This window comes from Balaenoptera ricei, unplaced genomic scaffold (genome assembly GCF_028023285.1).
Source record: "Balaenoptera ricei isolate mBalRic1 unplaced genomic scaffold, mBalRic1.hap2 scaffold_354, whole genome shotgun sequence".
Classification (NCBI taxonomy): Eukaryota; Metazoa; Chordata; class Mammalia; order Artiodactyla; family Balaenopteridae; genus Balaenoptera; species Balaenoptera ricei.
The window spans coordinates 2251-18541 of NW_026777562.1; the positions used below are offsets into that span (position 1 = coordinate 2251).

General features: G+C 40.5%; 1 protein-coding gene across 1 annotated transcript; it reads left to right on the forward strand.

Moving 5' to 3' along the window:
- Nucleotides 1-644: 644 nt before the first annotated feature.
- On the forward strand, nucleotides 645-13016 carry LOC132358769 (aromatase-like; the record flags this gene model as incomplete). The annotated part of the gene is made up of 7 exons (XM_059912116.1): nucleotides 645-799; nucleotides 3336-3512; nucleotides 5941-6055; nucleotides 8204-8318; nucleotides 8746-8908; nucleotides 11304-11545; nucleotides 12768-13016. Coding segments are annotated over 7 exons (1216 nt in total), but the record flags the coding sequence as incomplete, so codon positions are not given.
- Between the last annotated feature and the right edge of the window lie 3275 nt (nucleotides 13017-16291).

Below are 16291 nucleotides of genomic sequence, written 5' to 3' on the forward strand. Positions count from 1 at the left end.
CCACCACAGAGAGCCTTCCAGCCCAGCCCAGCCAGCCAAGCCCAGGGCCAGAGGTGCCCAGGAGATGTCCTTCAGTCCTAGAATGATACACCCCTGGAGGGGCCAGGCCTGATTAGAGCCTCTGTGGGACAGGTGGTACAAGGCAGGACTGCTGCTTCCAAAACTAAAGAGATAAGACTTCAATCATTCCAGCAACTTCCGATTATGAGGCTCACTTCTACATGGGGAGCACTGTTTGGAGTGGGGCTACTTGGAGGCTGGAGGCTCTCAGGAATATGGTGGTGTGGAGGGTTCAGTTTCTTACAGCCTTGCAGCTCTGACCACAGTAGTGGGTAATATTTTAGAGACTAGGAGTTAAAAAGAAGGGGAAATAATGAATAACTGTGCATGTGTGTGTGTGTGTGTGTGTGTGTGTGTATTGATCTTTAGTGATGCTCAAACAGGGAGCTAGTAGGTAGAAATGTTTCAACTGGAGAAGGAGGTTCTTGTGCTAACACAAGTGCTTATTTAATCTGAATGTTAGAATTTATGCATTTTGTCAAGATCAACATGCATTTGCTATGAGAGCCAACTGGTAGTCAAACTCATTACTGTGAGTTCTCTGGACCCTTAAAAATCAACACCAAGGTTTGCTTTCTCTGCAGGTCTTCGAGTATGTTCCACATAATGAAGCACAATCACTACACATCCCGATTCGGCAGCAAACTTGGGTTGCAGTGCATTGGCATGCATGAGAAAGGCATCATATTTAACAATAATCCAGCACTCTGGAAAACCGTTCGACCTTTCTTTACAAAAGGTATTCAGGTGCTGGGTACAGTCTGCTCGTCTGTCTATGAATATGCCTGTCTTAAAATCATTTTTAACTTCTGCTCCTTCACAGTTTTGAAATAATAAGAGCTAACATTCGTTATACATGTACTACATAGTAGGCACTGTTTTAAACACTTGATACTTTAATCCCACAGCAACCCCGTGTGGTGAATACTCTTATCACTTACATTTTACAAATGAGAAAACTGAGGGATAAAGAGGTTAAGTACCTTACCCAATTTCCACCATTAGTAAATGGTAGCAAAGAAGACAACCCCAGAGCCCACATATTTAACCACTTCAATTTTGTTCTTTCTGTTTTTACATCCATTTCATGGATGTAAAAAAGAATTAGCACCCTACATACTTAAGGTCACTTCAATTAGTGTGTATGTCAATTAGTGTGTCAGTCATATCCTTGATTTAACATAGCCAACATGTTTGCTGAATCACTGGCTGACTTCCCAGATGTTTTAACAGAAAGCAATTTGCAAAAAAATTAGAGAATTTTAGAACTAGAAGGGCTGTATATGTCATCTCTTCCAGCCTCTGAGTTTTATACTTAAGGAAGTACATTTCTAGAGAGCTTGTGATTTTTCCCCCAGGCAACATAGCCAGATATGGATGAACAGAAACTGGACCCCAAACCTCCTTATCTAGTGATTTCCCTCTTTACTATATGCCGATGGAATGGAAGCCTTTGGGAAATAAACATGACCAACCTTTGACATTAACATCAGAGAAGATGGTCATGTACTAGAAACCTTATCATTGATGGACTCTGGTGCTAGATGGGTTGTAGATCTGACCAGGGACCATGGATATTCTTCCCTCCAGCCAGCCTCTGTAGTGAACCTAGATGCCTCCTGTGTGGCTGCTGAGACAGGGAAAAACTATGCCTGTCCCAGTCTAGTGGTGATCCCCCTCCACAGAGCTGCCCATCACCAAGACTCAGCACAACTCTAGCACAGATTCCACTACCTTAGTTTCCTATTGCTGCTTAACAAATTGACACAGACTTAGTGGCTTCAAACCACACATTCATTACCTTACAGTCTGATGGGTCAAAAGTCTGACATGGGTCTCATGGGGCGAAAATCAAGGCACTGATATGGCTGTGTTCCCTTCTGGAGGCTCTAGGGAGAAAGTGTTTCCTTGACTTTTCCAGCTTCTAGAGGCTGCCCACATTCCTTGGCCTGTGACCCTTTCAGTGATATTACATTCTGTTTATATGTTTGAAATGTGGCTTCAAGCTCTTGAATGTAGAGGCAAATCATACATCAGCCTGGGAGTGATAATCAAAACCATCCCTTCCATGCAAAGGATTGATTCATGAAGGAATCATTTGTCCCACTTCTGGATGTAACAGTCACCCAGGAAACAGCATCCCCACCTTTCATATCTCCAAGTCCTTCCTAAAGTCAGAAAGTATGCTGCCAACCCAAACTTCCTTTTTATATATGGGTGGAAATGCTTAGACTCTAGGACCACTCACCAGGTTTCCTTTCTTATTGCAAAGTGTGACATCAGGGGCTTCTGCAGCACAGTTGATTTGTTTTGTTGGAGGACTCTGACTTTAACAGCAAGTCTGAATAATAAAAGATATAAAAAAACCAATTACTCCTAAAGAAAACTTAAACTTAGAACAAGGAGAGAAAGGATTCTAAGAGTTAACACTCATGTTAGACCACCTACCATCATGACTCACTAGCGCTAAGACGGTCAGGAGCAGAGCAAAGTAAGAGATCAGAGCCAGTTCACTCTACTGGGTTTCATTCATTCATTCCTCTATTTGACAAATACATAATATATCAAGAGCCACCACGTACTACAGACTCGAAGTACAACGCTAACAGGTTGTCACTGCCCTAAAAGAGTTCCCAGTCCTGTGAGGAAGACTGCTCAAACAACAAAGATTTGTTTTGCTGTTATGACATTGAGTGAGTACAATAAATCTGGATGTAGATTGAAGAGAAACTGATATTAAGAGAAGGGTATGTTTGGTAATTTAGAAGACTAGCATTTTACACATATGACCTATAACTAAACAGGAAGCACCTTAGATCAAAAAGGTAAGATCCAATTTGAATAGTTCTATAGCAATATTCTGCCACCCAGTGAAACAAAAAATATTACCCTGACCAAATCCAAACTGTCTTTAGAGGGAAAGGTATATAATAAATATGGAAAATCGCTGATTGGTGATTTATGATCATAAGTACTAAATATTTCATTTGCAATCTCACAAATGATATGCCATCATATGAAGAAAAGTTCAGTTTTGCATAGTTTGTTTTAAATATATTTATTTATTTATTCATTCATTCATTTTTAACCATAAATGTGATAACCTGCTATGGAGAAAATTAAGAGAATACAGAAAAAGTATAAAGAAGAATATGAAAATCTCCACCCATAATAAAAATGTGGACAATTAGGCTTCAAACACAAAACGCCAAAATTGCCTGATAGTTTGTGTGCCCTGGAGTTGGAGGCGGCTCACTCTGACGTGTACCCTTCAGCTTTGTCTGGCCCCGGCCTGGTGCGCATGGTGACCGTCTGTGCTGATTCCATCACCAAGCATCTGGACAGGCTGGAGGAGGTCCGCAACGAGTTGGGCTATGTGGACGTGTTGACCCTCATGCGGCGCATCATGCTGGACACCTCTAACAAGCTCTTCCTGGGGATCCCCTTGGACGGTACTGAAATTTTCATTCTTGTGACTTGACATTGGGCCCTTTATTAAACAGGGCATGAGAAGGATAACAGACTCAAGTAAAGATATGCTCTTTTGTACACTGTTCTTCTTTAAACCATTCTAAGTATTCCTAAAAATTGTTCCTGGTATGTCTGCCTTGTTCACTTATACGATCATAAATATCCACAGCAGGGGCCATCTTCTATTTCATTTGTATCTATCTCGCCTCATTGCTCTAGGAAATAGGATTCTACCCACAGCTGAAACTTAACAGATGTGATCATTTGATTTGGTCATAAATATATCGTACCACCAAACCTATGTATTTAACCATTACCAACCATTCTTTTGGGCATGATATATACATATATACATGTATATATGTATGTATGTGTGTGTATATATATATATATATATATATATACACACACACACAAACACATATACACATTCTATCTATCTATCTATCTATCTACACATACATATAAATGCACATACACACCTCTGCCTCAAAGCCACTAGGTATGAAAACTTTGACTCTATCTATACGGTGATAAGGGTACTGAGGCTGCTGGAAATGATGATGATAACTAACATTAATTTAGTATCTACTATGTGCCAAGCAGTATAAAAAGTTGCTTCACATAAACTTTGTCACTTAGCATTTATAACAATCCTGGCAAGATGTCTCACTCAAGAAACTGCTTTCCTCACTATATTACAGAAACAAATATTAAACACATACATGCAACTCTACCGCCAACAAAAGAACAAACATTAATCATGTGGATTCATTCCATTCTGCTGCTGTCAGCTTAATGTAATTTCTCCTGACTTGATTTCAAGCAGTGTTCATTGATTCATACATTCATTCAACTAATATTTATTGATTGCCTATTTTATGCCAGGCTTAGGTTCTGGGGACAGACCAGTGGACAAGACAAAGTCCTTGCCTTCAAAGAGTTTACATCCTAGTGGGTATATGGACAGTAAACAACTAACTATCTAGTAATATATTAGGCTATAATAAGTACCTTAAAAAAAAACAAAGCAGGGCAAAGGGCTAGGAAGTGAAGGGGGAGGTCAGTGTGAGGCTGAAGCTCTTGTGGAGAGAAAGGGTGGTCAGGAAGGCCTCTGTGGAGAGGATGTCTGAAAATAGCCCCAAATGAAGTGTGACGATGAGCCACGTGCAGATCTGAGGGAAGAACATCACAGGCATAAGAACAAGGCACGATTTTCACACTTGCCCAGACCAACTGAGCTATCACACCTGCTCCCTGATTGACCACATTTGGACAAGCAGACAAGCGATAAGCCCTCCCTTTCTCTGCTCCACTCTCCCCGCCTCATCTCCCCAGCTCTTTAATGATCCCTTACCAGAGTCATAGGAACCCCATCTGATTGACATTAGGATGGGAGCCCCATTCACTCTGAGGACATTAGTCACAGACTCTTGCCTCATCCCCTTTCACACAGGGACTCTGAAAGTCCTGTTTGCCTGTTCCACGCACATCTCTCCTAAGGTATGACAGGTACCTATTTTAGAAGTCCCTGCTCCTTGGTTCCCCACTAGCCTTGATTCTTAGGAGGGATCAAGTAAAGGGAATTGTACAGCTCTCTGTTAACTTATGGATGCAGACTGTGGTCTAAGAACCTGCATAACCCATACAGACTTATGTGTATTTCCCTCTGCTCACCGGGTCCTTACTAAACTCTCATTTGGCCTGAGGGACCCAGTGCACCAAAGAGGAAAGGACATGGCCCTGAGGTCAGATAGAACTGAGCTCCAGCCTAGGGACTTCCTGCCACTCTGGCTGTATGGTGTTGGGCAAGCTTCTTCATTTCTGTGAACTGCAGTTTCTGCATCTTCATGTCTCTTGCCTTCTCTTGTGTATAATTTGAAAAAAGCAGGGGTTTTCTTTTCTCTAGTATTCAATTTAATTCAAGAACATCCGTTAAGATCTGACTGTGCACAAGACTCAGGACAAGGCATTGAAGATCCCAAGATGAATTCCACACTCTGAACCAAAATATAAACAACAGAGTTGGGAGGCCTTTTGCCTTTCCAGGTGCCAGAATTGAGGCCATAACAGCATTAATTACTTCTCATTTCCCACGGTCAGAAAAACAGAAGGTGCTGGTGGCTCAGCCAAGGAGAAGGATGTGACATTCTAGGCTGTGTCTCTGACGCAAACATGAAAACTGGCAAATCTCTGGTTAACGTAACCAATTTAGATGCCAAGCAGAATAAATTACTGTTGATTTGTTTAGTGGCATTCATGTGGCTGAAACACCCAGTGAAGGTGGCACCTTGCCCTGCTTAGAGTCCCAGATGGTAGGAGAGTCTACAGGGGATCTTCTCTGAGCAGTGTACTGTTCTTGGGCTCACATTTTTGCTCATCTGTTCTGATCTTTTTCTGTTTTTCCAGAAAGGGCCATCGTGGTTAAAATCCAGGGTTATTTTGATGCATGGCAAGCTCTCCTTCTCAAACCAGACATCTTCTTTAAGATTTCTTGGCTATGCAGAAAGTATGAAAAGTCTGTGTAAGTAACATATTTTGGAATATTTATTGCTGAGATTGGATTGATCTGTGTTGTGTCTTAGTTATTGCTGGCCTCTTCGGCAAGCTTTCTCCTCCCCAGAACCGCAAGGGAGCTCTTAAGCTGCTGGTGAAGCACTTCGTACAGCAATTTGGCAGCATGTGGCCAGACCACAGAGGAAAGGAAGACTTTGGCCCAGGGCAGTTTTCCCCTAGGAGGCTGAGAGCTCCATCTCTGGAACTAGGACACTGCTGTGTATTTTGAGTTGAAGAGAAGGGTTGGCTGAACCTATCCTTATCATTAGTCAAAATTCTCTTTGCATGTCTGGAAAAATGGAAACATAAATCATTTTATTGTTGTGTTGCTTCTGAATGAATTTAACTTAATTCAATTTGTCAGAATTGACAGTAGATGCAAGAGAATTTTTTCACGATGAACTTTTGTAAGATGTGTTGTTTGTTTAGTTATGCATCTTATATCTTGGGGGATACTAAAATTGTCATTAAATGGCTTTGCTTTGGTGTCAGACTAGTCTAGCAGAAGACTAGACAAATGCCCAATGGCCTATTGAATAATCAGTGGGTTTTTAGAGTGTAAGTTGCCAGCCACTATACTTGCCACCTCTAACCACCAGTGGAAAGCACAGGGGATCTAAAGGTAGACAGACCTGGTTTGTATCCTATCTCTACCACTTAGTAACCAAATGTCCTTGGGAAGTTCTTTGAAGTAAAATATAACATACCCTCCGTGGTGGCAATATAGGTTAATGAGATCCTCTATGTAGGGCAATCAGCACAGAGCATGACACACAGTAGGCAGTAAACATGTTAGCTTTCCCCATCCCTCTGTTCATATCCTTCCCAGATGTCCCTGACTATCTTAAATTCTCCCTAAAAGTTCCCAAACTTGTTTGAAGAGTTAACTTCATCCTGTTTGTGTGTTTTGAAATTCAGTAATATTAGTCTCCAGGAAGTCAGCTTGATGTTGCTTTATATATTTCAAGTGGATGATGAGTATCAGGTGGATGATTTGGACAGTTGGTCCTTTAAACATTTCTCTTTGTTTCTACCAGAGCTTATTGTGAGTTGAATCAACAAGATAAACAATTCATCTCTTCACTGTGGTCAGAATTTGTGGTGGTTTTAAGAGTCTTATTGGTCTGCAGTTAAACTTGGTCATTAGTTTAGCTTCAGTATGGTCAGCAGGCCCATAGAAACTTATTGCATGAGACTGTATAACAGTTTCTCTTTGGTTTCTTTAAAATTAGCTTAGCAACTTTCCTCTCTGTGTAACATTTGCCAATGGTTAGTGAACTAGGTAATATGTCTTATGACCTAGAGCAGTAGAGACCTAGAGAAATTCTTTTGCAATACCCTTGCAGTGTGCCAATACTTGTTTTTTGTTAAGGTATGAATGACATTTAAAATTATACTAGTTTCGGTTGTACAACATAATGATTCAATATTTGTATCAATATATTCTGCAAAATGATCATCACAAAAGTCTAGTTAACATCTGTCACCATACATAGTTACAAAATTTTTTCTTGTGATGAGAACTTTTAAGATCTCTCTTAGCAACCTTCAAATATGCAACACAATATTATGAACTATAGTCACCATACTGTACATTACATCCCCATGACTTATTATTAAAACCAGAAGTTTGTACCTTTTGATAATCCCCATCACCAATTTTGCTCCCACCCCCAACTTCTTGCCTTGGTAAACAACAATCTGTTCCATGTATCTATAATCTTGCACTTTTTTAAAGATTCCACATGTAAGTGAGAAAGATTCCACATACAAGTGAGAAAGACAGTATGCATCTTTCTCTATCATGCCAATACTTTAAAAAATATATTGGATTTAGCCTTTCGGTAACAGTTTTTAACCTTTAACTATAGGTTACAGCCTTGATTTTGCTACCAGTACCTTGACATCTTGGCTAACTCCGGTTCCTTAATATGAAGTGTAATGTATATGTAATTTATGGATATTTGCAAAGAATTAAGTATAAATTCAATTATTCATGAGAACTAATGGCTTCAACTTAAACAGATTGTTTTATTTAAACAAATGGCAAATGAATCCATTTTTTTAGGTGTCTTAACTGAGTACAAGTAGATTATAGTTTTACTTTTATTTCCAGCAAGGATTTGAAGGATGCCATGGAAATTCTGATAGAAGAAAAAAGACAGAGGATTTCAACAGCAGAGAAACTAGAAGACTGTATGGATTTTGCCACTGAGTTGATTTTTGCCGAGGTACAGACCTGCACTAACCATAATTCCCACACAACATATATGTATGACTGTGTATAGATGTCTTAAAATTTCCTCTTGTTAATTGTTGCATGTTTCTGTTTTTAAATATTTGGTTTAGTATTTCTATAATGCCCAACTAAAACTGCCCACTATTAGACAATCAGATTAGACTGAACTTTAAGATTTAAACTTCTCTGTGTCTGCACAATATAAAATATGAAAACCGGGGAGTGAAAGGACACTAAATACATAGATAAATGTCTAAATTATTCAGCTTTGAGCTGAAGAAAATGTCCATTGTCAAATCCAGAGACTTGTAATTTCTGTAATTTCATATTGTTGAGGTCTGTTGATCCTTGAGTGCCACCCTCCTTCCTGTTTTGAACCATTCACTTTTCCAATGTTTCTCCTCGTTTCAATTGTTCAGAAACGTGGTGACCTGACAAGAGCGAATGTGAACCAGTGCATATTGGAAATGCTGATCGCAGCGCCGGACACCATGTCTGTCTCTGTGTTCTTCATGCTGTTTCTCATTGCAAAGCACCCCCAGGTTGAAGAGGCAATAATGAAGGAAATCCAGACTGTTGTTGGTAAGAATTTATCAAGCAAACAATAGAGATTAGAAAACAATTCCTTCTGAATATCAGCTTCTAGGTCCTAAGAATCTTATGTCAAATCTTTATTAGAATCCACCCAGAGAACAACAGAGCAAGTCAATGTGTCATATTTTCATTATGCCGGACAGGTTTCTGTGTTTTTCTGATATAAAAAAATACACGCTCATTGGAAAAAATTCAAATAATAGAGAGATGTATAAGGCAGAAAGTAGTATCTCCTGATCCCTTCCACTCTCCTTCCCATTCCCCAGGGGGAATCACTATTAATATTTTGATGTGTATTCTTCAAGGTCTTTTCTGATGGGCACATAAACACATATACGCGGTTTTATTTGTCTGTGTTTTAAAAAACATGGGATCATCCACAGGGATTTGCTACCTTATCAGTGACAAAGGCTTTTGAGGGTCCACCCAGGGAAATGGCTATCATTTATTGCAGTGTTTCTGGGTTTCAAGCAGCCCGTTCTTCCAGGTGGTGGCAGAGGGAGGAGGAAAGGGTGATGATAGCAGAGGCAGGGGAGCGAGCAGTTTCCCTCCCCCACCCTCTCCTCCTCCTCTGCAGGAGAGCCTCCAGGTCCCTGCTCAGCTCTTCCCAACTCCGCCCCCTCCCTCCTCTGCCTCTGCTTCAGCATCACTCTGCCACTGCTTCTGATATCCCCACCCTTCCCTGGAGACACTGCCACGTTCAGAAGAAGTCAGAATTGCTTTCTGGAGAAAACAGAATGCATTATTTGCAATGTGCTTCACATAAGTAATCTCTTTAGGAACACATTTCGGACATATGCGAAGAGGTATCAGTAATGATATAGATTTTTCTTTCTTGACTTTACAGAATCCCTGTGAAACAACCTATTTTGTTGTAGAAAGGCATCATATTATTAAAAACTTTTAATCTTATTTATCTTTAAAACCATTTGAGTGCTGCTTGAAATAGATGACAAGGGGAAATTTCATACAAGGATTAAATATGTGAAAGCATTCTGCAGACGCGTTGCCATAGGAGGGCCACTGCCTGGGAAGGTAGATAGCGAGGAGCCAGAATGACATCTGGGTTTCAAAGTTTGGAATGTTTTCTCAAGCACCCTTTTCAGGTTATGGGTCCTGTGCCAGGTGCAAGGGCACCGCGGTGAACAAGCCAGTGCCATCCCTGCAGTCCTGGGGCTCTAAGTCTCGTGAGAAAAATAGAATTCAAGAAACAAGCTCAGTGGAGTGAGAGAGAGAGTCACAGAATGATGGGGGTACAGGCAACACAGGGGAAATTGCTCTTGAGATCATTAACCTTTAATACAATTTCCCTGAGAGGTGAAAAGTGCTTGCGCCCCATGATGTTCCCTTGATGCTTCAACAGACCTCTGCACAGATGGAAAGCCCAAACAACCACTAGCACATGTGTACGTGTTCCCTCTAGACCCACATGCCTGGTAATTAATTCCAAGGGTACACCTTTGGTTACCTACTCCATCATCTGCCCTCTACCTCCCCACCCCAGATAAACACACCCCATTAAACTCTTAAGTGTACAGAGAGCAGTATGTGAGGGGCTGGGTGGTTAAAGTTCTCTGACTAAGTGAGACCACTCCTGAATAACATAGTTGTACAGGAGACAGAGCTGCCTCAGGACCCTGGGTTGATTTTGATTCTGCAGAAGTGGTACCCCATTTGAGGATGCTTTGAAGTTTTGCCAATTCTGAGAGTTGGCCAATCTGAATCTCTCTGACAAGTGTGAGGCCAAGCTGAGACATCGGGGGGATCCGTCAATCCCCAGTTCACCCAGGGCTGATCTGAGGCACCCCTTTTGTTGTGGTGGGGAGAGGGGGTTCTCGCCACACTACCACACCAGGTTGTTCTTGATGAGATGAGGAGGAGAGACTATCAGTGATATTTTCTGACAAATGACTGCACAGGATACCAGAAGAGAAAATTTCTTTGAACCTGATTAAACTCACCATCTCACTTTGACTAGAGAAGGAATGAATGTCTTCTAGAATTTAGAGTGGGGGACAAAACTCAAGAACCACAGAGGTGGCAGATAAATAAATGTTTGAAGCAGTTTGGGTAGGTCTACATGATACTGCAGAGCCATGTGGGAATGTGGGTCCCATTTTACCTTTCTAATTTTTCTAGAAATTTAGAGTTTAATATGAAAAGCCGAGGTGTTAAGATAATTGACTTCAAATCTGAATTTTCATAAGATACTCTGTGGACCAAGCATAACGTATTTTACGCAGGTTGCTGGTTTATATTAGAATTATAGATATAAATTTTTTTTCAACCAAGAGCAAACTGTTCTATGGAAAGTATAGTATTTTTAACACTGATCGTATATTGAAACTAACATGAGCTTTGACTATTTTATCTTCTTCTACAGGTGAAAGAGACATAAGGATTGATGATATGCAAAAACTAAAAGTGGTAGAAAACTTTATTTATGAGAGCATGCGGTACCAGCCTGTTGTGGACCTGGTCATGCGCAAAGCCTTAGAGGATGATGTCATCGATGGCTACCCAGTGAAAAAGGGGACTAACATTATCCTGAATATTGGAAGAATGCATAGACTCGAGTTTTTCCCCAAGCCCAATGAATTTACTCTTGAAAACTTTGCCAAGAATGTAAGAGCCCTTCCTTAAAACTGAGTGCGCCACTCTTGAAAATGTCAACTGTTAAATCCTCTCTGTTTCTGTCTTTGCACTGTGTACATTTCATTCTATTTACTCATTCTCTTCACACCTCACTAGGAAAACACATTTCTCCTAGCTTGGAACATGGCCACCATGTCTGTCCTCTAGCCAAGGAGGCTGGCTCTCCAGCTCTCAGAAATGTCTTCATGGAGGCCACACAATAGGTCAAAAGATGAATAATTCAGGCCCTTAATTTGCTTAAAATGAGGCAAATTTTCTTTAACCAACCCATTTAAACTTAACGTTTCCATTTAAACTTATCACCTTGTCACCATGTAGATTCAGCCGTAGCATCATCTAGGTCAAGGAAATCCACTTCTGCTTCAGATGGAAATCAAATGAGAAGAAAAGATTTGGTTTTTGCAGTGGGCCGTTGGTCTCCCAAATGGCTCCACAAGCACTAGGCCTCATTCTATATAAGACTTTGTAATTAGAAGAGCCTCAGCTTGTTCTTTTTCTGTAATTGAGGTGTACTGGAGATTCTGCCTCCATTATGTCAATTCTAGGCAATGATTTTTTTAACCTGAATTATCCAGATAGTTCCCTCTGTGCCCCCTTTTTCCATTTGCATACGGAAATATGATCTCAGTTAAACCAGTTGTCTAATTCATTCCATTTCTATATAAGCAACCCACGCCATGTTGGCAATTGGTCAAAAATAACTTACTGAGCGTGTATTAAGTGCCAGGCACTATGTGAGTCCAAATGGGGACAAGACAGGCAGAGATGTCCCATTAAATATTTGTATAACTAAAAATATTTAGATCCTTGGCACTAATAGACAGGGAATCCACATTTTTGCCTAAATTTGTCCTTGTCATCATGTTATATGGCCTGGCACAAAAACAATCTTTGCCTCAATGACTGGCAGAACAGCAGTAAAGCCATGGCCTTCCCACAGAGCTAGTTGAGTATTTACATGAAAAGTAACACTGGGGATTGTTTGAAGTTGTGTCTGTATCACAAAGGGTGAATCAAACTGGAGGGAGAAAGAGGCTTATCTGAGTTACAGTCATTCCTCTCCGTGAAGGAGCAGTATGGCCAAGTCGCCGAAACCGAGCATTCTGACTCACAGTGTTTTCAGGATGAATCAAACAGATATGCATGACTCTAGCCTTTACTTCTCTGGCTAATTGTCTGATCATTTTCCTAGGTTCCTTACAGGTACTTTCAGCCATTTGGCTTTGGGCCCCGGGCCTGTGCGGGAAAATACATTGCCATGGTGATGATGAAGGTCACCCTGGTCACGCTTCTGAGACGCTTCCACGTGCAGACATTGCAAGGTCGATGTGTTGAAAAGATGCAGAAGAAAAATGACTTATCCTTGCACCCAGATGAGACCAGCGACCTGCTGGGAATGATTTTCATCCCAAGAAATGCAGACAAGTGCCTCGGCCACTAAAAAAGTTTGGTCAGTCCCTGCCCTGGAGCACTTCTCAACAGTATTCCACGTGGAAACCACCCACCTTTGCCAGGTGGTCCTCCTCCCATGAACAACCGTGGCCTCTGGACTTTTATACACTTACTTCCTGTGGGGTGTCACCGGTCATCTGGGCGCATCCAAACCAGAAACCAGAGTGCAGGAGAAAATACGGAGGCCAAGACTTGTGCAGGAAACTGCAGCCCTAAAGGCCCAATTCCACAAGACATGCTTTGGAAAAAACAAGCCATCAGCAAGACTCATGCCCAACTCCTCACTGTCCTGCCCTGAGATGGGAGCTTTGTAATGACTGGGGCAGAAGCAATCAATGTGATTACAAAGGCCAGGCCAACATCTGGGTACCTAGGTTCAAAAGGGGCTTTCATTTGGTTTTCAGGGGGTTGGGGACTACAGTATCCATACCCTTGGAGAAATGCTTACAAATTTAGCATTTGACTTTTCCTATGAATTATATTCAATTAACTCTTGTTTATCCACATGTGATTTGTCTGTGGCAAAACTTAAATTGAAGACTACCCTTTCCCAGTCTCTCAATTTATTCCTCAGCCACTTACCTCTGATACAATAGGTGTAGAGTCAGGTAATACAAAGTAACTTATTAATAGCCTGAGTAAAATATATAATTAGTAGCATTTATCTGCTGTAGGGAAAAAAATTCACACAATGCATTTCAAATTAAAATAAAATTCCTTTTTTCATGTTTGCATTGTTGCTTAGCTCCAGGAGTACAGTCACCAAGAAATAACTTCAGGTAATGGCATCTACTAATTCTTACCACAGCTTCAGTGATTTGGGGGAGGGGAAGTCTCTGAATCTATATCTAATTCTACAACCCAGTGAGTTCAAACTTCTAAGGAGTGCTCCTCATATACCATAATCCTTCTCCCTCAACATTTCTCCCCCTCTCTTTCTTTCTATGACACCAAAAGCCAAGAGCAACAGATCAGTAGAGAACATAGCTAGGGTAGAACCCCTGCAATCACATTTTATCCTACCTCAGATTTAACAGTTACCTTAGAGATCTAACTTTTATCTAGTTTATTGGATCACTATATAGCCTTGGAAAAATGCACACCTTGGAATTTTCTCTCCAGGGCGAATCAAGTAGATGAGTGAAATTTCCAAATACTACTTTCCTTGTGTTATACTGATATCGCTATAAGAGTGTATCTGCTGAATGTCACTTAAAAACTAAAAAACTAAACTCATTTACAAATATGTAAATGTTTTCCATTGAGTCAACCTGAATATTCTTCTTATCCTGCTGCTTTGCAATAGGGCAACAGCTGAGTATAAAATGAGAGTGTAAACTCCTGAGAGTGGGAGGTCTTTTCTTTCTTTTGGAATCCACGCCCATCCCCCATTCTTTCTCCCCATATTTACTTTCAAGATCAACACTGAATTGACACTCTGGCTCAGAGATATTCTAACTGACTCAGAAACTAAGTAAAGGGGAAGCAGGTATCCTAAGAATTCAAGGATGGGCATTAGTAAAGAAGCAAATATTTGAAATTGGAATTATCTGGATCATCTATATGATGTAAACATATGTGGAAATATATCTGTGTATCTGGATATGTCTGTAGTCAGGTCTAGATGAGTATCCAAACAATTCAGATCCCTGAAAGAAAAGCAAGGATTTTAGACATAGTGTGTCCTCATTAATTCACTTGGTGATTATTAACAAACAGTTTACTTTGTCCTTGGTTGGAGCTGCACAGTAGAGAAAAACAGACTTTGGATCAGTGTACTTCATCCATCTAATTCCCTTGAACATCTACTGTATTTAATGCGCATATATGTAGCCAAAGCCATAGTCTGTCTATACAGTCAAAGTGAAATGGAAGGTGGATATAGTTGTATATAGATAAATGCAGATACCAAAATATGCTAGGGGAAAACGGGGGTGAGGGGGGAAGGGGAGATGGAAAGTACTAGTTTGCATGATCTAAGCAAACTCTCTCAGAAACAAATTATCTGAGTAATTGTTCAACTTGTCACTCTGTTTGTCCTGTATTGACAAACCTCATATGTTTGTACAGGCTTAAGGAATTTGGAATATCATTGACTTTTCAGTGGGCTGATGAACATACATCTGAAAATTCTGTTTTCTCTTCAGAATTGTGCCTCATTGTTAAATACTTAATTGTCACTCTGACTGTGCTGTGGATTCTGTTTTCACCAGCTCTCAAAGAGCTAGGATGTATAAATTATTAGTGAAATGAATGCATATGAGGGCTCTATCATTTTCAAATTGTGAGAACAATTGTAGTCTTCTGTCTTTGGGTGTTCTAGAAACCTCCTTCTGCCTTCATTGACATCTTACTCCTCCCTCCCACAAGTGGAAAATCATCTCATTCAGAAAGATCCCACATAATGGGAAATGCCAGTTGGAAGTTGTCACTTTTTATTTCTAAGCAGCACCCCTCACCATTCATGGTGCTAATATTCCATAGAAGTGTGTGGCACTGACCCACTGGAAAGAATGCTAGCTGGGCCCTCCTCAATCTCCTGTATTAGTTGGTCTCTGGGACTTAATCTCTCACCTGTATTTGCAAAAAGACTTGCTAAATTAAACTTTGTCAAAGTAAGGAGTTGAATGTAATTTGCAGTACTTTCAGTTGGACTTAGCTCAAAAAGCAACAAGAGCTGAACGCTCCATGGCTCAACTCAAACAAGATCTCACTCATTCCCTTACTGCAGCTTTTAGCAGGTTTTGGCCTACATTTAGGGAGTCGCTGCCATACCCTGTTTCCACCAGGTCAACAGACAAAAGGAGTACATTTAGATAAGGCAACCTGGTCATCAAGCCCCGCCCATTAGGTATACCTGCCTCTTTCTCTTCCACCAAGAAAGCATTTCAAAGTACAAGTCAAAATTATTATAAGAATATAAGTATAAGAATTACTGCAAAAATAACCTTAAATCTACTCTAATTATAACCCAAAGCAAATGTTTCACAAACCTTAGTATTTTAATTTATTAATAAAACACTTCTTGTAACAAAGTTCTTAAGTTATGAGACATGGAAGTTGAGCCTGTGGCCCAGGTGATTTTTAAAGTTCCTTTCAGCTCAACGACTCTGTAAATAAGGAGGTGGTGAAGACTTGAATCTGGGCTCAGCCTTTTCTTAAATGCATGCTTTGGTCAAACTGTTTAATCTTCCCATACCTTAGTTTTCTCATCAATCCAGTGAGGATAATAAATTCCTCATAAGGTTGATGTGGCGATTACAC